Here is a 23,018-nt window from a genome sequence, read left to right as displayed (position 1 = left end):
TGCAGGCAGGACTTGAAATCCAATACATTTATAGCAAATTAAAAAAAAAATCATTTATTTGAAAAGCAGAGAGACAGAGAGAGAAAGAGATCTTCCCTCTGCTGGTTCACTCTGTAAATGGCTGCAATGGCTGGGGCTGGACTAGGCGGAAGCTGAGAGCCTGGAACTCCATCTGGGTCTCCCCTATGGGCGGCAGGGGCCCAGTACTTGGGCCATCCTCTGCTGCTTTACCAGGCGCATTAACAGGGAGCTGGATTGGAAGTGGAGCAGCCGCATCCAACAGGGGATGTTTTCATTGCAACCGGCGGCTTAACCCGTTGGGCCACAATGCCAGCCCCAAGCAGGGGAATTTTTTGGTTGGTAATTTTGTATGGCTCACAAATGATGTTACAAAAGTTCACAGGGCCCTTGGCAGAGAAAAAGGCTCCTTGCCCCTGCTTTAGAGAGGGCGGAAGGAGGAGACCAGCGCTTTCCCCGTTCCCTATTTAAAGCAGCTTTGTTCAGACACTATGTTTCCCGGCAGTGCCCAATACAAACCACACCTTTTCTGGGGAGAGTGGGCCCCTTGCTTTCACAGACGCCTGTCCTAACACAGCCCAGGGGTCCTGGCGTGCAGGTAGGAGGCGCAGTGGATGGTACTGGGACAGGCGAGTGCTGGTCTCTCATGGGAGTAGCTGGGCAAGGAGAAGGGCCTGGATCAGGGTGGGGGGGGGGGGAGCTGAGACATGCTCAGAATGGGCCAGATTTTACCAGTGAGGGGGATGAAGGAGTCGCTGGGGACCACCGTGGGTTTGCCGTGGCTGTCTGGGTGGGTAGGCAGGTGTTTACCCAGTCCGGGGCTTGGAGGAGCCCCAGGGAATCTGGGAGGAGAGTGACTTCAGCTCATCAACTTTCCACTCGGAGATGCCTGGGGGCCTTTGGTGCCTTCAGTCCTGCTGGCAGAGCCCGGGGAGGGGGGGGGGGGAGACCCGCAGGGGGCTGTGGCATCCCCTCTGCTCCCTCCCTGACTCCAGCCCCTGCTCCCCTCAGGCCCCCTCGCCCCGTGGCCTCAGGCAGGACCGGGCCAGCGCAGTCTGCAGGGGACCCGGCGGGGGGCAGGCTCTTAACACAGCGGGGGCCCTTTCCCGGGCCCACCCACTGCCAGCCTCAGTGCAGACACGCAGCTTCCCCGACTGGAAGGGACGCTGGGGGCTTGGCAGGCGAGCAGCGCTCTGACCACTCCAGCCTTGCCCTGCTCACGGTGGGGGAGCCTGCTTCCTCCCACTTCCGCTTCCTAAGTAGTGAAAGACCCCTTCCTAGGGGCAGCACGCCTGGCGCCTGCTCGCCGCGGGTCAGACCTGGGAACCCCTGTTCTTTTCGTGCTTCGTCGTAGGGCTAAGCGAATGGTCGCCATGGTGACGGCCGCTTCTCCGCGGCGTCTCGCTTTTCATTCTCTACATCCCCCTAACTGTCCAATTCACCCATCACCTGTTTAGGTCCCCGGTGGGGAAGTCTCTGCGTGCAACTACACCGATCTACACACAGTCACACTGCACAAAGTAGGCTGGTGGGCAGCGTTTTCCCACCACTAGAAAGACATTTAGATGGACTTAAAAAAATTCAAGTTAAACAAGATTCAATGGGGAAAAAAAAAAAAAACAACTCGCTGCCTTCATGTTCTTCAAAGGCTTGTGAGCCGTCGAGGGGCTGGCGCTAACCTAATTATGTTCGCTTTAATGTGAAATAGCTCTTTGCTTGACAGTACATTTGCATCTCACCATCACGTGCAGATGCCTGGGACATCGATTTTTGTTTCCAGGGCTCCCTTTGAACATGAAAGTGTGTGTGTGTGTGTGTTTTTCACCCTGTGAGAGCAGCGATAAGAACGGATCGATAATTACATTGTTGGATAAAAATGAATATAAATTTTATTGAGAAGCAACACAAGCAACAATGTGGCGAAGGCACCCTGCGCAGCCACCAGTGCACACGACTCAAGGCAAATGCGACGAGAAGGGATCGCTCTCCAGCAGTCCCAGCTACTTGTTCCAAAGGAAATGCGAGCATCGGCCACCGCACACCACCTTTGAAAACCTTGCCGATGGCAATGCTGCTAGCCCTGTGTGTGCTGTGGGCTAACCTGGCACCTCAGGAACGGACGGACTGGGAGACAACCTCAGAGCGAGGTGCTGGAGTCGCCAGACCACTGGGAAAACCTTTCCACTGCTCAAGTCCTTCAAGGATTTCACAAACTTTCTTGGCCATGCGTCCCTCTCTTGCTTAACCACAGGAACTAGTTCTCTGCTCAAGCCTGCAAGCTTCAGTGAACCTGAACTTGCTCTTTCCTCTTGGTAGGCAGGGCGGAGCTTGTCCTATGGGGATGCACGAAGATGGCAATCGGGCTGAAAGCAGAGTCCAGCGGTGCTGGCGGCACTTCTGCAGCAAGCTGGGAACGAGTGTGCTGCACTTGTGGTTGCTCTCTGCCGCCTCCCTCCCTAGCCCCCTGCCCTGTGCTGGGCACCCCCTACCTCCAGCCCCGGGGGCTGCCATCCTGCGGCCTATTGGCACAAGCTCCCTGAGCTCAAGGTTCCAATCCTTCACTGGCACGGTGATGAGTGTGGTCAAAGCTGCCCCGTGCAGCCCTGTGTCTGGTGGTTCCATTGCAACAAGGGATTTCTGGGCAAAACACTTCTACTCCCCCACCTCATTTCACATCTCCTTAAGCGCCAGGCAGCTCCCAGGGCCTCCTCGCAGCTTGTGTGTGATGAAGATGTGCTCTGGGTACACATGAGGAAGTGCTGGAAAGCCACGAGAAAGCACCCAGTGATTTTTAACATAAACATCTCAAGTTTTGCATGAAAAAGCACCGGGGGTGACAAGCGCCAGCCTTCAGATTTGCAGCGCCGGCAGCTCCTCACATTGGCCACCAGGGGTCGCCCATGCCATTCCACCTGCTCCTGGGACGCGGTGGCCCAGGAAACAAAGAGGCGGCTTTGCGTGCAAACCTGGAGGATGCAATCCCGAATTTCCACCCAGAGCAGCCTGCGTGAAGAAATGCATGAAGACCGGACTTCATTTCATGTATTTCTGCGCCAGTGGGAAGAAAGGCCGGTGGTTTTCCGACCTCGCCTACAAAGGGGGTGCCTGGTTCAAGGGGGTGGGAGGGGCTGTGGACACCCTGAGGGTGTTTTGAGATTGAGTCTCCCTCTCTGGTGCTGGCCACAGCTCCTGTTTTGCCTGGTGGCATCCTCTGCACGCTGTCACATTCTGTTGAATTAGACTGTCCTTTAAAAGATGTACGTTGTCTTTGGTGGGCCTGGCCATGGCAGCCAGTGCCGGGCCCAGGAGCACAGGAGTCACGGAAGGCACTTACTAGTGTGATGAGACCCAGCTGCTCGTTTCCCTGAGGTGGTCACGCCTGCAGGTGTGAAGTGCCACGGTACTGGGTGGCCGAGCTGGACAGAGGGCGCCAGGCAGAGGTCAGGGCAGCTTCTGACCCAGAGGTGGATAGGCTATATCTGAGGCTTGGGCAGGAGGCACGGTGGCCCAAGAGGCAGTACTGGTTCCCAGGGACAGGCAGGGGCCACTGGGGACAGCTCTGTGTGCAGGGTGAGCCTCCCAGCCCACTCCCCTCCTTGTCCCGTCTGAGCCTGGCCACTGTTGCCATGGCAACACCAGTGTAAAGTGCATCGAAGGGCCAGGCAAGCCAGGGGGCCCTGAGCTGTCCCTGAGGGATGGCTCCCTCCTTAGAGGAGAGGAAGGGGAAAGGCGTTTCCTCAGGCACCGGGCATATGGTGGGGCCCAGACTGGCTTTGCCGGCCGGCTTCCAGGGAGCATCAGAGCCCGTCAGACGCGAGGGGGCCCTGTGTGGCTGTGGCCCCGCCTCATATAGGCTCCCCACCTGGGTCTCTATCAGGGGTAGCAGCCAGGCTCCCTGCAGGCAGGCCTGGCAGGGCCTCTGATGCCCCGAGAGCCTGGGGTGAACACCAACCCGCGGCCTGCGAAGGTCTCCGACTCTGAGGTCGTCCTCTACACCCGGGAGCGGGCACGGGCGCTTTTGGCAAAGTTCGGCTTGCCACATTTGCGGCTCCGCTTAGCGACGGCAGAGGAGCTCGGCCTCCAGCCAGCGGTGGGCGGGCCGGCTTCCTCCCCAACCATGCCTTCTTCCCTCCAGGGCCCTTGGAAAGCAGGAGGCGGCTACGGAAGCAGCGGTCAGGGCTGGGAGACTCGCCTAATTCTGCACTGGCCCAGAGCAGAGCAGTGGACTAGCAATGCAGCGGGGCTACCTGAAGGGGGCGCTGCAATTCAAGGACGGCGCGGCCCAGCCAACACATCCTTCTGCGGGCTGGCCGGGAGCCCTTGAACACCCTCCTCCGTGGGCAGTGTTCAGCTGGCCCCTGCTTTCCCGTGTCCGCCCTGGGGCAGCGGCAGCAGGAAGGGCTGGGAGAAGGCGCGCAGCTGGCGCTGGGGTACAGTTTACGACACCTTGGATTTACATAGCACCTTTTTCTCTAAAGGGCCTTTGCCTCTGTCCCATCACAGCCACGGCAAACACCTCAGCGCCCGCGGCGGAGCAGGGAGACCGAGGCAGAGGCCTGGAAGTGATTTCATGCAGACTCGGTGGCGTCCAGGGCTCTGTGCACGTCCCTGGGGGCCTCCCCCCAGCCCGCACTGGCCTTGGCCCCCAGGGCGGGCGAGGTGGGGTGGGGGTGCAGCCCTGGCCCTCACTGGGCGTTCACTCGGTACTTGAGGATGTAGGAGTAGAAGTTGTGGTTGGCGTTCTCCAGCACCATGACGTACACTTCCTGGCAGCCGGCCGTGTTGCAGCTGCCCTCCCAGTAGCCCTCGTGGCTCAGGGTCAGCGGCCACGTGTCCTGCCCCTTTACCAGCGCTTTGGCGACGCCGTGCAGCTTCAGTTTGAAGGGGACGTTGCGGTTGGCAGGCAGCACGCCCGACAGGGGCTCCAGCAGCTCATTGTCCTGCCCCCAGTTGCCGAAGCTCTCGGGGAACACGGGCCAGTTCACCTTGGTGTTGGTGCAGCACAGGAGGTAATTGAAGACAAAGACGTAGTTGCCCGTCTCCTGCCTCTTCTTGACGAAGATCTTGAGGGCGAACTTGCCGGCGTGGGGTAGCTGGACCTTCAGCTCCGTCCGCTTCTCCCGGTGCAGCTGGAAGATGTAGCGTCGCTGCATCTCCTCGGTGATGGGGCCGTCGTCGCCGTGCAGCGAGGCCAGGACGCTGATGCCCTCGTCCACGCCGAAGCTGACGGAGCAGCGCCCGTCGCGGGTGTGGATGATGGGGTCGGGGTGGGATGGCTTCACGATGCCCATCTGCTCCGAGAACCAGCTGGGGCCCACGGGCTGGTGCAGCTCGGCCGGCAGCCGGACGCCCAGGTCCACGTGGCTGCACTGGAGCGTGTACTCCAGCACCGAGCTGTAGATGTCCGAGTCGCCTTTGGCGAAGATTTGCAGCTTGTGGGAGCCCGTGGTGGGGGGGAACACCTCGAGCTTCATCCCGCTCTGCCTGAGGCTCAGCAGCCCGTGCTCCTGCTTGCCGTTGAGCATGAACATGAACAGCTTCGGGGCGCAGCTCTCGATGGTGATCGTGGCCTTCCCGTTCACTGTGGACAGGAAGTGGGGGAGGGGTGGGGTGATGAGAAGGGTCCAGCTCTGGCCCACAGGCCAGTCAGGGTGTGACGGACAGCTGGCTCCCAGGAGGAACAGCCTTGCCGCCGGCTCCCACCCCCGGGCCTCGTCCGCAGGCTCCTCCCTCCTGGCAGCTTTCCCTGCCTGCCCGTGCAGACACCGCCAACGCCTCCCCGCTGCCCCCCTGCCCCTCTCCCCATGTGCTAGCTGGACCTGGCCTCTGCCCACCCCCAAATCGTCGTGACTTCCTAGAAACACGCTCTCGGGCCTCGGAGGACCCGGATGCTGGCTGCGCCTCCTGCAAGCCCGCTCCTCCCACCCCGCCGACCCCCGGCTGACCTTCCCTTCCCTTTAACACTTAGTGCTGTCTCCTTTGTCTATGCTTTCTCCACTGTCTGCGCCACTCCATGGGGCAGCCCCACGGGGTGTGGCTGGCACCAGCAGACTGCATATCCCCTCCTGGCTGAAAGTCGGCTCTCACCTCCCGTCCTCTGCTACGCCACTGGCCCTGGCCCCTGCCCTGCTCCACCTTGCGTCCTCCCACAACGCTCACCTCTGCCCGTGGGGGTACGCGGAGGTTGGCTGGCCCCTCCCGCCCGCCAGCATCAGGGACCTCCTTCTGGGGGGGTCTTTCAGCTCCTCCAAGGCCACACTTTCACGCCCAAGGCTCCTCCAACCCGCTGCTCCCTGGCAACCTGGGAGAGTCCTCACCCCAATGTGCCAACCCTCAGGTGAGGCTGAGCCCTGGAGGCTCTCTCCTGTCCTGGCTGTAATTGATCAAGTGAGCATTTCTGAGCACTGCTGGGCTGTGGGCTCATAGCAGGGAGAGGCCTGCCCCCTCAGCCCTGCCACACCCCAGGGCCTGCCCGTGGTGCCGGGCACAGAGGTGAGAGGATGACTGGAAGACTTGATAGCAAGGCTCGCGGCCCCTCCCCCGGCCCATCCCTTTGCAGGGGCCACGACCTCCTCCACCCTCGCTGCCTCCCACCTTTGCTCACTGTCCCTGCACTCAGGGGCTCCATCGCCCCCTCCCCAGGTCCTTTTCCACCCCCAGTGGTTTTCCTCTTTCCCTTCCTTCTCCCCCATCCCCACTCTTAACGTCCCTTGCTACCCAGACAGATTCTCGCAATACGAGTGTGTACCATGCATATGGATAAAGTTTTAGATTACTGTAAATTAAGAAATCTGGTGTTTACATTTTCAGGCCTCTTGAAAAGGCAAACTCAACTCAGCAGCTTCAGTTAGATGCCGCAGGCCCGGTTGTTCCTTCCCCACGGGCCGACGGGCCACGACGGACGTGACGGGCTCTGAGATGTGGTTCTCAAAGTGAGGGATTCACACCAAGTCAGCTCACAGCAGCGACTGCCGGGCTTTGGTAGCTTTAGAGTGTGTGTACGTGGGGGGCAGTGGTGTTGTGCAGCAGGTTAAGCCGCTGCCTGGAATGCACACATCTAATACAATGCACTGGTTTGAGTCCCAGCTGCTCCACTTCTGATCCAGCTCCCTGCTAATGTACCTGAGAAAGCAGCAGAGGATGGCCCAAGTCCTTGGACCCCTGCACCCACGTGGGAGACCCGGAAGAAACTCCTGGCTCCTGGCTTCATCCTGGCCTAGCCCTGGCTGCTGCAGCCATTTAGGGGCTTGAACCAGCAGATGGGAGATTCTCTCACTCTCTCTCCCCCATTCCTTCCCACCTCCCTCTCCCCCCTCTTGTTCTGCCATCACAGGAAAGAGCTCAGCAAGTGAGTAGGGAAATGCTGTGGGGTGGCAGGGACCACACAAGTACGAATATGGGCCACTCCCAGGCCACCCAGTGCTTATTGCCAATTCGAGCTCAGGCTGCCTGTTCACACGGGGCTCCCTGGGGCAGGTGCGAAGCTCCCGCCCGCCTCTCTGAGCCCTGCAGTGTGCCCAGGCTGCCGGCCCAGCCTTGGGACGGGTGCTGGCACTCACAGAGGATCTGCTGGAGAAAGCTCCTCTGTGAGACCTCTGGCCACAGTGTCGGACCTGGGACCCTGGAGCCACGCAGCACGGGCGGGAGTGGCAGCAAACACCAGCCCGGGCCAGTCAGAGATAGCTAGGCTCAGCTCCATGGATGTGGCTGGAACAGACTGCCTCCTGCCCTCCCGAGGCTGCTGGAGCCCCCATCTAGGCTGCCTGTGTCCTCAACTCCCCTGTCCTCCTGCTACTTAGAACATGCTGGACTGGCTACTCACTCCTCGACTCGATCCTGGCAGCCCCTACCTAAAAGACCCCTTGCTGGTGAGACCCTGGGTCTGCAGGGCCCACACTGTCCTCACCATGAATGTGGGAGACCACAGCAGGCCACAACTTCCGGTGGGTCCCCGAGCCTGGAGGCTGTGTGTGGGCGGGGCCGGCACTGCCTGTGCGGTGTGAGAGTGACCCACCTGCGGGGCTCCAGTAAGAGGCCGGGCTGCAGGCCCCCAGGCAGCACCTGCCCCTCCTGACACACCCCCTGCATGGCTGATGCAGGCATGACGGGCTTGTCCTGCCAGGGTTCCCTGGGCTTTCGGGGGGCCGCCCGCCCCGCGGTTACCTGTTCTGATGACGGCGGTGTCCGGGTGGGCGCTGAGCATGCCCTTGTTGTAGAACTCGCTCTTGTGGTACATGTTGTTCTCGAACTGCCGCAGGGACTGGGGGGGCTTCAGCAGCTGCCAGTTCTTGTTGTCTGGGAAGTGGTCCTCAATGAACAGTGCGGGATGGGTGAGGAAGTAGAACTCGTTGTAGCTGAGCGGAGGACAAGGCGGTCAGCGGCCGTGACCCAGCTCTGCGGCAGGTGTGCGGGGGTGGGGGTGGGGTGGGCAGGGCTCATAGGGGCATCCTTGGGGCTCGCTCTGGCTGAGGGTTCCTGCTGATACCCGCATATGAGCAGGTGCTGTCTCTAGTGCTGGGTTCTCAGCGGTTGCTTCCAGATACGGGAGCTGCAGCACGTCTCAGGGCTCTTCCTGAGAGGCTCCTGGCTCAAGACTGTGGCCTGCTCTGAGCAGCCTTGGGTGTCCCCAAGAGAAGAGGCAGAGCTCTGCAGGGAGCAGCAGTGTCACCTGCAGGCCAGGGGCCCGGCAGTGGAATTGTGGACCGGCAGGGAGGCAGAGTATCAGAATTCGCCACCTCCACCCACCCCCATCCCTCTGTGCCTGGGCAGCTCTGCGGGGTGGGCCTGCTCCCTGGGGTCCAGCCCAGAGCTGGATCTCTGGAGGTGAGTGATGGGGTTCAGAGAAGACTGAGGTCCTGAGGCAGAGGGGACTTGGCTCGGCCCGTGGGGAGCCGACTTCAGAGAATCAGGTGTGTGTGAGCACACATACACACACACACACACCCAGCCGAGAGTAGGGTGTGTGCATGTGAGGCTTGTACTTGCACAATTTTGCTACCTGCAAAATTTCCAGAGAAGGAACCCGGTTCTCTGGATAAAAAGGAATCTGAGCAGCTGGTAGACATCCCGATCCACCCAGAGCGTTATGCGTGGCGCTAGGCAGAGCAGGGCTGGCGGAGCCCAGGGGACAGAGATGCCTTGGTGGCCTGTGGCTCTGCCAGCCTGCCTGACTGGGGCTTGTGGCTCCCAGGGACTCTGCACCACCAGCAACACACTGCCCACAAACCAGCCCCTTCCTCAGAGTCGCATGGGCTCCCGCTCAGACCACAGGGAAGGAAGTAGTAGGAGAAAATTCTAGAGTCCTTGCCTAGGGAGACAGTGAACGGGCTGCAGCCCGAAGGGAGCGCATGACATCTAAAGCGACTTGCTGGGGGCTGCACCACCCCTCCCCGCCCCCCTTTCCCATGTCTGTCTGCGGCTCAGGCTCCTGCCACCTCCTGCCTTCCCTCATGTGTGGCCTGTGGGCAGAGCTGGGGATACTTGGTGCTTTGGTGGAGGGAGGGGCGGGGAGTTGGAGGAAGAGTCAATCAGTGGAAGGGAAGGTGACCGAGAGGCCCGGGCTCTGCAGCTGGCCTGAAGCTGGCTCATGGCAGAGCCTGGGGCAGGGCGCGCACAGCCCGCAGCGCATCCAGGCCACTCACCTGGGCCTCTCCACCTGCTGCCTCCTTCAGCCTCAGCCCTCCGCAGGCCCTCCAACCAGACCACTCAGCAGCACGGAGACTCATACTTACAGGAAGGTAAACTTGGAGGTGGTGGTGTCCACCAGGCCGCTGCCCCAGGTGCTGTCCAGCAGGTGCCACCTCCCTTCCAGGTACACAGCATTCCAGGCGTGATCAAACTCCCCGGAGAAGCTCTGCCCGGTCTGGTAGCCGAAGCCCTTGGAGTAGCCGGGCACGGTCATGCACTGCACGCCAGCGATCCTGGGGGTGGGACAGGGGGCTGAGAAGGAGCTGCCCCCACCCCTGAGTCTCCCGCAGCCCCAGGCCCTGGCATGCTGCCATCTGTTAGTTCTTCCTGGCTCTCCTTCCTGCTGCCTCTCATATCCTCACATATACATGAGGGCATTCCCAAAGCTCATAGGAAAACAGAACTAAAAGGTAAGTTTATTTTGGTGCAAAAAATTTTGAATTCCATGCACATCATTTTCATAGTACATACTTGCATGAACCTAAAAGAAAAGAATCTATCATTTATTTGAGAGGCAGGGAGAGACAGACAGACAGACACACAACAGACACACACACACAGAGAGCTCCCATTCATTGCTCCACTCCCCAAATGCCTGAAATAGCTGAGGCTGGACCAAGGTCAAAGCCAGGAGCTGGGAACTTTTTTTTTGAGGATGGAGAAGGTTTATTAGTCATTATAATAAAAACTCCACCTGTGCACGCATATGCACACAGACGCGCTGAAGTACTAGCTCAGAACAGCACACACCCGAACATTAACAGCATTTGTATCTAGTTGTAAGCTAAGGCTGACTTCTTCCTTTTTCTTTTTCTTTTTGCTTTCTTTCTACACTGAATGCAGATTCCTTTGACAATGAGTGAAACAATAAAGCTATCTCTGACCGGGAACCAAGGCACCATCAGGAGCTGCATCACGGCCAGGACAGCAGCAGGGGCTGGGGCTCCTGTTGCAGGCTGGGGGGAGTGGGGCTGAAGTCACCCCATCTTTTGGAAACCAAGAGCAGCCAGGCTGGGACTCCCCACCACACCCCCAGCGCAACCTCATCCTTTGGCCACCGTGAAGCGCCATCTCTGTACAGGTCTCCACAGGGCTGGCAGGAATCCAAGGACTTTGAGCCGTCACTGCTGCCTCCCGGGGTGAGCATCAGCAGGAAGCTGGACCAGGAGCAGAGCCAACATTCAAACCCAAGCTCTCCCCTGTGGTGTGTGGGAATCTTAACTGGTATCCTAGCTACAAGGCTAGACACCCCGCCCCTCTGCGAACTTTTGAAAATCACTTTTATGCATGATTTTCAATTTTTTTTGCATCCAGGGTTGGGGGAGGGACACAGCACAAAGGCCACCCACTGGGAATGGGATTTGGGTGACTTAAAGTTTCTTCTTTAAACCCTCTATTTTCATAATTTTTCATAAAGGTTATGAGTTTTAGGATTGGAAAAATCCATAACTACTACTTAACATTATATTCTTCAGTGAATTCTTTTCCATTTCTGCCCAGAATATCATGCATATGAATTTCCAGTCTGAGGGGTGACGGGAGCCCGGGGAATCTCAGTATTTGGAGAACGCCTCGTTCTGCACTGAGGCGGACCGACCCAGCATAGCCGAGGGTGTCTGGGCACACGGCCCCTGCCACTGGTTCTCTGCTCTGGATCAAGCAAGGGAAGGAAGCACTGAGCATTCGCCGGGCCTCCAGGTGTGACGGTGAACTGGAGCGGGCACTGGATCGGGCAGTGGTGCCCACACAAGCTCGGTCTCAGCGCCCTTCTGGGAGAAGCCATGTCCCAGCCAGGGTGGCGCCTTCCCACTGAGGAGTGAAGCGGAGGTAAGATCTGAAGAACCAAGTTGGGAGCAGCTAGGAGAGCATCCTCCCAACCCTGGATAGGGCTGGAGGAGGAAGGAGTGAGTGGCAGGCGTGTGCCCTTGGCCTGCTCTGAGCTGCAGCGGGCAGGCCCTGGGCTGAGCCAGAACACTAGCGCTCAGCCCTCAGCTCTGACTGTCGCCTGCAGAGCGACTTAGCCGGGCTCATGGGAGCAGAGGACGCGTGGTGTTGAATGCTGTCTGGGCGCTGTTTCACCTGTGTCAGGTAGAGGAGAAGCTGTGAGAGCCATGGGAATGCTCTGGACCCACAGAGGATGAAGCTGACGTCCTGCTTGACCTGGGACCAAGCATCTTTCGTTACCAGGCAGCCATGTGCAAGATGACTGAGACAAAGGAAGTCAGAATGCCAAGAGTTAGGTGTTAATAATGCACGATGCCCGGGCAAGAGGAAGAGAGGCGCACGTGTCAACAATGGCTGCAGGAGTAGGAGTTTCGTGTCCAGCCACTGGTTCCTGGGCAGGATGACCCACGGCTGTTGCATGTCATCAACAGATCACTGATTGTATGCCCTGTGGACCAGGACAACGCCGAAATACAGCCTCCTCTTCCGGAAGCAGGGCGCAGTGGCCACTGCAGGTGTGCTCCTGCTAGGAAGGGGACTGGACACGTGAGCCATCACTAAAATGCCAGTGGACATGCAAAGCCCCGGGAAGCCATAGGAGGAAGAATGGGCTTTGCTGGCAGGAGCACTGCAGAGGCTGAGGCCAGAGCCATCTCCCAGGTCTCCCGAAGACCCTGACCAGCTGTCTGAGAGCCCCAAATAGCAGCCTTGGAGATCCACCAGATGGCCGCAGGCTGCAGTCTTGACTTTCAGTTCTGACAGTCTTGACAGCTCAATGCCACCAACCCAGCTCCTGGCCTGTCTGCATCCCGAGGCACGAAGGAGAGCATGGATGCGAGCACCCTGAGCAGGCTTCCCTGGAGCACCCTAGAGGATGGAGAAAGCTGCAGCCCCCTTCCAGCAGGTGTCTGGGCCCAGGGAAGCTCTGTGGGCTGCAAAGGACCACATGGCCACCCAGCGTGGCCACATGGAGAGGGATCCAACAGGCTAGTAGCCAAGTAAAGGCAGTTCCATTTCCTGGTATCCCTGGGGGTCCCTGAAATGGCTGTGCTTCCAGAAACGCATTGTCTGTATTGTCTAAAAAAGATCTCTGTGTTCCTGGCTGGTGTGGTGCGTCCTTAGTATTATGCATCAAGTAGGTAGCAGGTCAGGACTTCAGCTGAGATAGTTCAGGCCCCATCACAGGAGCCGTGTGGAGCTTCTAGAGCCTGCACGTGGCGCAGGCCAAGACCCAGCCGGTGAGCGGCTGAACCACTGCACAGGCAGGTGCACCTTGCAACAGGCTCTGATTACAGAGTGTGTTCTCTCAACTCAGATCACCATTCCCTGGGGGTCTGAGCCAAGTGAGGGGAGGCAAGAAGGGGGAGCCAGAGCTGCAGGAGGGACACTGAAGTATGTATTGTTGAAAATTTGTGGTCTCTAGAGCGCACCAGGACAAACTGTGATGCAATTTCCACAATGCGTGTGCTTGACTTCTTGTAAATTTCACGACCTCTTCACATTGCTGCAGAGTGGGGTGCTCCCTTTCCCCTTCTCTCACAGCAGCTTTATTATAAGGCAGTAACTTTTTTTTTTTTTTGACAGGCAGAGTGGACAGTCAGAGAGAGAGACAGAGAGAAAGGTCTTCCTTTGCCGTTGGTTCACCCTCCAATGGCCGCCGCGGTTGACGTGCTGCGGCCGGCGCACCGCGCTGATCCGATGGCAGGAGCCAGGAGCCAGGTGCTTTTCCTGGTCTCCCATGGGGTGCAGGGCCCAAGCACCTGGGCCATCCTCCACTGCACTCCCTGGCCACAGCAGAGAGCTGGCCTGGAAGAGGGGCAACCGGGACAGAATCCGGCGCCCCAACCGGGACTAGAACTTGGTGTGCCGGCGCCGCTAGGCAGAGGATTAGCCTAGTGAGCCGCGGTGCCGGCCGACAAAGCAGTAACTTGTAACAGTAACCTGTTCTCACTCCAAAGCCCCACACACAGCCTCACCAGCAGGTGGGGAGTCAGAGGTTGGGCGAGAGAGGCTGCTCTGCCCTGGAACCCACAGCTAGCCACGGCCAGGGCAGCAGCAGGATGTCATTGTGCCCAGGCACAGTCTGGGAGTCTCTGTGCTGCACCCTGTGTGAACCAGACTTGTGTTTCAATGTATAAACATATGGGCGGCACACAGATTGAAATCCAAGTAAGCCATTGTTGCTAAGACCACACTTTGGCAAATGACAGGGCTTTCTAGGTTTGTGGAAATCCATGCCATGTAAAAACTATGCATGGGTTTCAAAAATGTTTTTGTACTGAAACTGATATTTTTTTAATGCATTTGAGAGGCAGAGAGAGAGAGAGAGAGCACTCCCATCTGTTGGTTCACTCCCCAAAAGCCAGTACACAGCCTGGACTGGGCCAGGGGCCCAGGGACTCAATCTGAGTCTCTCACACGGGTGGCAGGAACCCAAGCACTTGAGTCATCCACCAGCTGCCTCCCAGGGTGTGCATTAGCAGGAAGCTGGACACGGGAGCAGGACTAAGTCTCAAATCTGGGCACTGATGTGGAATGCAGGTGTCCCAAGCAATGTCTTAACCGCTACACCAATGCCCACGCCTACATTGATCTTTACATTTCATTTTCCCACAACTTTTTTGAAGTGCTTTCCTATTAACGAGGATGGGACATTCAGATGTCGGTTTCAGGGGCCCATGTGATGAAGTCAGATTAGGTGACAATGTAAGGTCATCCAAAGAATCTGTGCCTCCCAGGAGGCTCGTTGGTCACCCCTACCCTTTTGGGGCACTTGGAACCAAGCGATGCTTCAGGACTGCTGGGGACATCGTGCTGACCGGGAGCGGCCGTCTGACTGGCAGGTGCCTGCCCGTGCTCTGTGACAGCACAGCATTCATGGAAAACCGACTGACAACCAGCTGAGGCCAACCAGCTCCCTCTGCATCAGAGCCCCGGCCGGGACGAGGCTCCTGGCTTGGTCTACAGTCTCTGAGCAGTGTGCTGGCTGGCAGTGTGGCGCCATCATGAGAACAGGGGGAGGGGAGCGACTGGAGGCCGAGTCGGGGCGGGGATTTAAAGCTTGGCCCCTGCCAGGAAATTGGGCAGAAAGAATGACGGCTCTGGGCAGCCCAGGCAAGCAGAGGGACATTAACACCTGGTGATGGAATATCACAGAGATGCGGGACAGCAATTACGAGCGACAGCACTCCCAGAAACCCCACATCGGCAACATGGGGAAGACAGTGAGGGAACGAGCGATGCCGTGAACACCCCTGAATTCCCCACCAAACGACTCGATTAAATCAGTCTGCAGCGAGGAGGCGGAGCCGGCCGGCAGGAAGTAGTGATGGCCGTGTGGGCACAACTCTTGCTGAGAGGCCACCCTGACAACGAAGCAGGCATAAATCAGCGAGTGCAGATTGCACGTCTTCGATTGTTAAGGAAGTAGCTAATGAATTTGCTAAACCTCTGGCAGTTATTTTAAGGTGAGGGGAGGTTACTGATCTCTAAAGCAAAATTAAATGAGATGAAGTGGTACAGGGAACTGTGAGCTGTTGCTGCACACCCCGGGTGGCGTGAGGAATTGTGCAGGCTGCAACGAACCTTACATGATGCAAAATGCTGGGATGGTTTTTAATGATCAGCTGCAGGCCAGAATACGGTGCCACCGTGAGGCACCTGCACCAGGCGGGGAAGCTGACAGCTACACTAAAGGCAAGTGTCAATTTTCTCAGTCTGTGTGGGTCGGCGCAGTCTGAAGGGAGGCTCCACAGAGCAAAAGAATAAAAAAAAAATCCCCAATGCTCAAAAAGACAGGAAAAGTTAACAACAGCAACTCCAGGGTCCGGTGTGCAACCCCGAACTGCATGTTCTCATTCATTGCACAGTCTTTTTTTTTTTTTTTTTTACAGGCAGAGTGGACAGTGAGAGAGAGAGAGAGACAGAGAAGAAAGGTCTTCCTTTGCTGTTGGTTCACCCTCCAATGGCTGCCGCGGCCGGCGCACCGCGCTGATCCAATGGCAGGAGCCAGGTGCTTCACCTGGTCTCCTGCAGGGCCCAAGCACTTGGGCCATCCTCCACTGCACTCCCTGGCCACAGCAGAGAGCTGGCCTGGAAGAGGGGCAACCGGGACAGAATCCGGCACCCCGACCGGGACTAGAACCCGGTGTGCGCTGGCGCCGCTAGGCGGAGGATTAGCCTATTGAGCCACAGTGCCGGCCCTGCACAGTCTTGCTAAGCAGGCAATTCAGTACCGAACGTGCAGCTGAGAAAATCCAGGCTCTGAGAAGTCAAACGCCTTTCCACAAAGAACAAACAAAACTATTGTGTGGTGAAGTGAAGCCTGGAACCCAAGTCTTCCTGGTTTTAAATCTGACACTCCTTCAAGGGGCCAGCGCTGTGGCATAGCGGGTAAAGCCACCGTCTGCAGTGCCGGCATCCTATATGGACGCCGGTTCGAGACCCGGCTGCTCTGCTTCTGACCCAGCTCTCTGCTATGGCCTGGGAAAGCAGTGGAGGATGGCCCAAGTGCTTGGGCCCCTGCACCCGTGTGGGAGACACGGAAGAGGCTCCTGGTTCCTGGCTTCCGATTAGCCCAGCTTCTGCCATTTTTGGCCATCTGGGGAGTGAACCAGCAGATGGAAGACCTCTCCCCCACCCCCGTTCTCTCTCTGTCTCTGTTCTCTCTCTGTGTAACTCTGACTTTCAAGTAAATAAAATAAATCTTTAAAAAAATTTGACACTCCTTCTACAGCATACTAGAAAGCACATACTGCATGCAGAATATATCTTACTACTTAAGAAAAAAAAAAAAAAAAAACAAAGTGTTTCCAAATTTGTAAATTCACACGGAAGTCATTATGTTTGAAAGGTCCCAGGCATAAATGGAGCCCAAAACAGACTGAGAGTCGTGCATGATTTAAGCGACAATAAGGGGCGGGCTTTGGGCCTCACAGTTGAGACACGCGTAGCTTACATGGGAGTACCTTGGGTTCAGTCTCCAGCTCTGGCTTTTGGCTCAGGTAACTGGGTTCCTGCCACCTCCACGAGGGACCTGAATTGGGATCCCAGCTCCTGGAATTGGTCTGACCCAGCCTGGCTGCCTGGGGCATTTGGGGAAGCAGCAGATAGGAGTTCTCCTTCCCTATCTGTTCTTAAATAAATAACAAAGAGAATAAGGCCCACTTCATACAAGTCTTCCAGGACTACCCTGCCATTGCCAGTCTTTCTGGGAACAGCTATTCCAGGCCTACGGTGTGAGGGCGCTGAGATGGGCACTTGTAGAGAAGCCGGGCAGAGGGGCTGCTAACGACATAAAGACATGGGCGGACGTTGAGACGTCCACGAAGAACTGAGCAGGGTGCCTGGCCTGCAAGCACAGAGCCAAGTCTGGAGAGGACGTGACACCGTATTAGCAGCATTCGCTCAGCGCTGGGATTCCCAGTCACCCAATTCTCTCGTCTTTGCTTTTGAATATTGTTATGACTCATGTACAACGTACAAGTATTTTAAAATTTAAAACAGTTATGAAATGAAAGCAGGCAGCGCCTGAGCTGGTAGGCAAGGTGAGCTGAGGACAGCAGGAGAGGAGAAGGTGGCAGGGCTGGGGGCGGGGCCTGGCAGGAGCAGGGAGATGGGCGGGGCCCCGGGATGCAGGGCACTCGGCCGAGGTCACATTGTGGGAGGACTTCTCAGGACAGGATGAGCCCTTAGTGGGGTTCGGGAACCCAGGGCCAGGGGAGCCAGGGGCTGGTGAGGATGCAGGCTCTGGCGAGACCTGAAGGCAGGCGGGATACCAGGTGTGGTGTGGAGGCAGAGTGGGAATGTGCGGGGCGGAGAGGCCTGCTGTGGAGGAGTGGATGGTGGTGGCCGGGATGCCGTCCGGGCCAGGAACAGGGCTGCCTGCGGCCGCCTGCACAATGCTGAGGCATCACAGCTCCCGCCTGTGGGCTGCAGGTGGATGTCGGTGGTGCATGCTGTGATGGGTTCCCACCTGCAGCCCTGGTGGCCGGAGAAGAGCGCCAGGTGGAGGCCTGCAGGTGCACAGCAGCTGTTGGCCGCCCTGCGAAGGGGGCTCTCTGTGGCCACCAGGAGACCTCAGCAGACTTCAGAGAGGGGGCACCAGAAACTGCGGGGGTCCACAGGGCTCCCCTTGCCCTTGTGGCTGTCTTGGGAACACTGGCAATCAGCCACGGCCGCTTCACCCACCCAGGCCAGAGCTGTCGCCCAGTGCAGCCACCTGGCTGCGTGCTCACTCCCAGAGCACTGGAAGCAGAGCCTGAGCCTGTGCATGGCCTTGCAGGTGGGGCTTCCGCTCCCCCAGGGAGAGGCCCGGTGCCAGCCCCAGGATGGCCTTTCCCGGTCCCTGGGCACCGGCAGCCACTGTCCTGCTCCTGGGCCTGCCATTCTCTTAACCTTCAGCTGCACAGAGACAGAGAAGACAGAGACAGGGCCTTTTATAACCAAATTATCTCTGCATTCATCTGCCATTATGCTAATGCACGGCGAAGCCGACAGATGGTAGTGGTGCTGGCGGCCAGAAGGGGGAAATTGACCTTTCCCGGATTCACCGGATTCCAGGGCAAGGTCTGTACAGGCCGAGCGAGGCCGGAGTGCGGCCAGGACACTTGCTGCTTTGGAAGGGGGTGCCGGAACGGCAGGGTGGCTCCCGCTCTCCCTGCGCCTCGCCTACCTGCACATTCTCTCGAAGAGACCGGCGTAGCCGTCGCAGTTGGTCTTCTGGGTCCGCAGGATGTCGGTGGGCTTGAAGGCTTGGCGGTCCTTCTCCTGGGCGGCCTCCATGTCGTACTCTGCAGGGGGATTTGGGGCCATGAGGACCCAGGGCCTGAGACTGGCACGGAGGCCAGAGGAGGCTCGGCTCCCCGGGGCGCTGCCTCTGCACCCTGGGCACCTGGGACCAGGGTGGGCGGAATGGAAGCAGAACCCCAGCCCGAGGCAGATCTGGGAGCTGTCACCTTCTCTGAGGTGACGAAAGGGAGGGCACTTGGTTCCCCACGCCCGTGAGGAGGGGCTGGGAGGGGAAGGACACAGCGCCACGGGTGGGGCCACTGCCCACTTGCTCCACCACATAGCCTGCAGGGTATCGGGGACACCCCTCATCTGAGGCCTTGCGTGGCCCCATGGGGTGCCTGGAGCTGCAGGTGAGGCTTGACCCCAGGTAGAGAAGCCCCTGACCAGGGCATGTAAGTGAGGGGAACAGGGCTGAGTCAGCATGGCCACTATGGGCCCAAAGGAGCCGTGTGTGTGTGCATGTGCGTGTGTGTGTGTGTGCACGCACACGGGTGTGCCTGTCGACATGGGGCTGGCAGCATTCTGGCCCAGCCAGTGTTGGAGGGATGAGCCCTGAGCCCCTGTTTTTGATCTGCCAGTGCCAGAGGAGCACATGCTGTAGACTGTGTCCCTGGTGGAGCGGGCTGGGAAGGCTTCAGGTCAGAGGACGGGAAGGGCGCCCCACGACCTGGCCCCTCCAGCGCTCATTGTGTTTGCAAGACTCGGCAAGGGGCAGCAGCTGCTTAGCAGCCTGTACTGCAGTCGGTTTGACCCAGGAAGGTCCCAGCTGTCCTGTGTGGAGCCACGGGCACCTGCACAGACGCAGGTCCCCTGCGCTGCTCTGAGAACCCTGGAGACGGGTTCCTGGGTGGGGATGACTGACTCTCTGTCCTGGGTTCCGGCCTGGGTCCTGGGTCCTGGGCTTCATGCAGCGGCCTTCCTGGATGCTAGGACTGCTCCTGGCAGGAGGTCTAAGCCCTGGACTTGGCCGTGAGCAGAGGGCCACACAGGCCTCCCCTTCCCCCAGCTGATCTTCCTGGAGACTGTTAGCACACAGTAAGGGTCACCCTGCTTTCATCAGTCTTTCTTCACTCAGCCACATGGGAGCCCCGTCCCTCCCACCTTCTGACTCCCTGGGTACACCCTGCTGATGAGATGGGAGCAGGGCCTGTGGGGGTGGGTTTGAGGGGTGCTAGGGCCTACCTATGTGGTGGCAGATCCAGATCCAGATGGCACGGACCCTTTCCAGGTCGCTGGGGGCCTCCTGCAGCAGGTCACACACCAGCTCGTCCAGCCCGCTCTTGACCGTCACCTGGGGAGCAGGAAGGGTGTACTGGCATCAGGACCAGGGAGGACTGGGGGTGCTTCACACCAGGCATTGGTGGCCAGTCCCGTTCTTTCTCCAGGCAGAGGAGCTGGAGCAGAGATACAGGGAACAGAGGCTCCAAGGGCAAAGCCATGGAGATGGACAGGGAGGGTGGTGCTGACGCTCTGAATCCTGGGCTGACAGCTCCCACAACTTTTCTGTGCACATCCTGGGGCCAGCCGGGTGGGCATGTGGGTGGCTGTGGCAGCCCTTAGTCATGACCAGTCCTAGCTCAAACAGTTTACAGATTTAACTCAGACTGTCTCAAAACTCCAATAGCCTTTTGTTGTTGTTGGCTTGGAAAAGCCAAACTTCCAATTCACATGGAATTGCAAGGGGCTGAGAATTGCCACAGTGATTCTGAGAAAAGGAGAGTAAAGGCGAGAGGCTCACACTTCAAAAGAGTCTAGGACTTGCAGAAGGATCATCTAGAGCAGTGGGACAGAACTGGGAGCCCATAAATAAACCCATACAACTGTGGCCAACTGAGGTTTGACAGGGTGCCAGGTCCCTTCGTTGAGAAAGGATGATCTTCCTAACAAATGATGCTGGAACAACTGGATTTCCACACGCAGAAGGAAGTTGGGCCTTGTTCTTATACTATATACAAAAATCAACTCAAAATGGATCAATGACTCAAACAGGAGCTGAAACTCCTGGACAGGGGTCATGTGTTTAGCTGAGCAATTAAGACACCAGATTTAAGATGTCTGGGTCCCAGATTCTGAGTAACTAGGTTCAAGTCCTAGCTCTGGCTCCCTGTTCCAGCTTCCTGCCAATGCAGACCCTGGGAGCAGCAGGTGATGACTCCAGTAGTTGAGTTATTGCCACTTACATGGGAGACCTAGACTGAGTTCCTAGCTCCTGGATCCAGCAATGCTTAGCCTCACACAGGCCACTGGGGAGTGAACCAGTGGATGGAAGCTCACTCTGTGTCTGCAAGCTCACTCTCTCTGTGTGTCTGCCTCTGAGAGAGAGAGAGAGAGAGAGAGAGAGAGAGAGAGAGAAAGAGAGAGAGAGACAGGAGAAAATCTTCACGACCTTGTCTTTGGTAATGGATTCTTAGATGTGATGCCAACGGCATGAAAACAAAAGAAAAAAATAGAGTGGTGTTCACTAAAATAAAAAATCCCTGTGCATGAAAGAATATTAAGGATAAGAAGGAAAAAAGACAACTTATAGAATGAGAGAAAACACTGCAAATCTTATAACTGATAAGGGTTTCATATTCAGAATATACAAATAACTTCTACAACTTAAGACAATCAATTAAAAATGGGCAAATGACATGTATAGTCATTTCTCCAGCGAGAAGATACACAAATAGCTAACAAGCCATGAAAAATGCTCAACTTCATTAGTCATGAGGGAAATACAAATCAAAACCAAAATGAGACACCACTTCATGTGCACTACGATGGACATTCAAAAATAAAATAAGAAAGTAACAGGTGTCAGCATGAATTGTCAGCATGAATGTAGAGAAACTGGAACCTTTGCACACTGACGGTGAGAATATAAAATGGTGCAGGTGCTATGGACAATACTTGGATGGCTCCTCAAAAGTTAAATGTGGAATTGCCACATGACCCAGTGAGTCCACTCCAAGGTATAGACCTCCAGTAACTGGAAACAGAGACCCAAGCAGACCCTTCCTGCCAGTGTTCGCTGCAGCAGTACTGGCCACATCTAGAGAAGGAAATAAGCTGACAGTCCATCCACATAGGGGTGAACAAGGCAAATGTGTTATATACATACAGTGGGATGCTATTCAGTGAGAAAAAAGAAAGAACTTCATTCTGTACATGCCATAGCACAGATGAACCTTGAAAACATGCTGAGTGAAATGACCCAGACATGAAAGGACATTGTCTGAGCTGGTGCTGTGGTGTAATGGGTAAAGCCGCGGCCCGCAGTGCCGGCATCCCATATGGGCAGCGGTTCAAGTTCCAGATGCTCCACTTCCGATATGGATCTCTGCTATAGCCTGGGACTGCAGTAGAAGATGGCCCAAGTCCTTAGGCCCCTGCACCCATGTGGGAGACCCGGAAGAGGTTCCTGGCTTCGGATCGGCGCAGCTCCGACAGTTGTGGCTAATTGGGGAGTGAACCAGTGGATGGAAGACCTCTCTCTCTCTGCCTCTCCTTCTGTCTATATATAACTCTTTCAAATAAATCTTTTTTAAAAAGGACTGTCTGATTTTACTGAAATGAAATGCCTAGGATAGGCAAGTCCATAGAGGCAAGTAGAGGTTACCAGGGGTTGCTTCATGGGCGTAGAGTTTCTCGGTGAGCAAGTGGCTTTGGAACAGTGGTGATGTTTGTGCAGCATCGGGACGGTAATCAGTATCAGTGAGCTTGCACTTGAAAACAACAATGGCACATTTCATGTTACACATATTTTACTACATGCTAGGGTTTGCAGGTGGTCTGTGCCCAGGGGTGTTGGAAGCTTGGTGCCTGGTGTGGTGATGTGGGAGGTGATGGACCCCTGAAGAGGTGGGTCTGGTGGGAGGTGCTTAGATCATTGGATGGCCGGCCCTCAGCAGGAAATGCTGGTCTCTGGGACTGGGTTCTCTCCTTCGAGAGCAAGGTGTTATCAAAGCTCCAGCCTGACCCCTGGATCTCTCTCACCATGGGCTCTCTCCCTCTAACATGCACTCCCGCCATAATGCCACCTGCCACTGAGCCCTCACCGGAGACCAAACAATTGGGGCTGCTTGGTTTTGGATTTTCAGCTTCCAAAAGTGTGAGCTAAGTGAGCCTCTTTTCTAAGTGCCCAGCCTCAGCTATTTCACTATAGTAACAAAACAGGCTCCTAAGAGTACATTGTAACAACAACCACAAGAACCACACATTCACACTTCTTGCAGGGACCTTGAGGAGGAGGAAGCAGGGCTGCAGGTGCTGACAAGGCAGCCCTGTCCACCTGCAGCCATTCTAGAGAAGCAAGGGCACTGCACATTCACTCCTGCAACAGGTGCCTACACCTCCCTCCCCCTCCATCTCGAGGGCACCCCGGCCTTGCTGTCCACCTGGCACTGTTCCTCCACCCATAGTGGAGCTCCAGGACCCTACCTTGTGACCACTACCAGCCACACTTGTGCCCTGACCTCCAGGAGGCCACTGGCCCCTCTCTGGAGTCCAGTCGTGCTGGCCTTGCCCAGCCCCTGGGATGGCTCCACGCCTTCTGGACTCACCCTGCCCTCCCCAACAGCACTCATTTTAGGGCT

General features: G+C 57.1%; 1 protein-coding gene and 1 long non-coding RNA gene across 3 annotated transcripts in view; both read right to left on the bottom strand.

Annotated features, from left to right (window-relative positions):
• Positions 1 to 1,884: 1,884 nt before the first annotated feature.
• Positions 1,885 to 23,018, bottom strand: part of KY (kyphoscoliosis peptidase) — a 46,409-nt gene continuing 25,275 nt past the window's right edge. For both annotated transcript variants that reach the window (XM_008266211.4, XM_002716316.5), the window contains 5 exons: positions 19,624 to 19,732; positions 18,323 to 18,440; positions 9,750 to 9,938; positions 8,182 to 8,372; positions 1,885 to 5,599 (listed from right to left, as the gene is read on the bottom strand). In XM_008266211.4, coding sequence (XP_008264433.2) covers positions 4,704 to 5,599; positions 8,182 to 8,372; positions 9,750 to 9,938; positions 18,323 to 18,440; positions 19,624 to 19,732 — 1,503 coding nt within the window. In that variant the 3' untranslated portion in view covers positions 1,885 to 4,703. The remainder of the gene's footprint in view (positions 5,600 to 8,181; positions 8,373 to 9,749; positions 9,939 to 18,322; positions 18,441 to 19,623; positions 19,733 to 23,018) is intronic.
• Positions 15,251 to 17,972, bottom strand: LOC138849389 (uncharacterized). Its single transcript, XR_011388197.1, has 2 exons — positions 16,177 to 17,972; positions 15,251 to 15,694 (listed from the first exon to the last, which is right to left on the bottom strand). It is a non-coding gene; the product is annotated as an uncharacterized lncRNA (long non-coding RNA).

Source organism: Oryctolagus cuniculus, chromosome 4 (assembly GCF_964237555.1).
Source record: "Oryctolagus cuniculus chromosome 4, mOryCun1.1, whole genome shotgun sequence".
Classification (NCBI taxonomy): domain Eukaryota; kingdom Metazoa; phylum Chordata; class Mammalia; order Lagomorpha; family Leporidae; genus Oryctolagus; species Oryctolagus cuniculus.
Note: the sequence above shows the minus strand (reverse complement) of the source record. Positions and strands in the feature narration are given on the sequence as shown.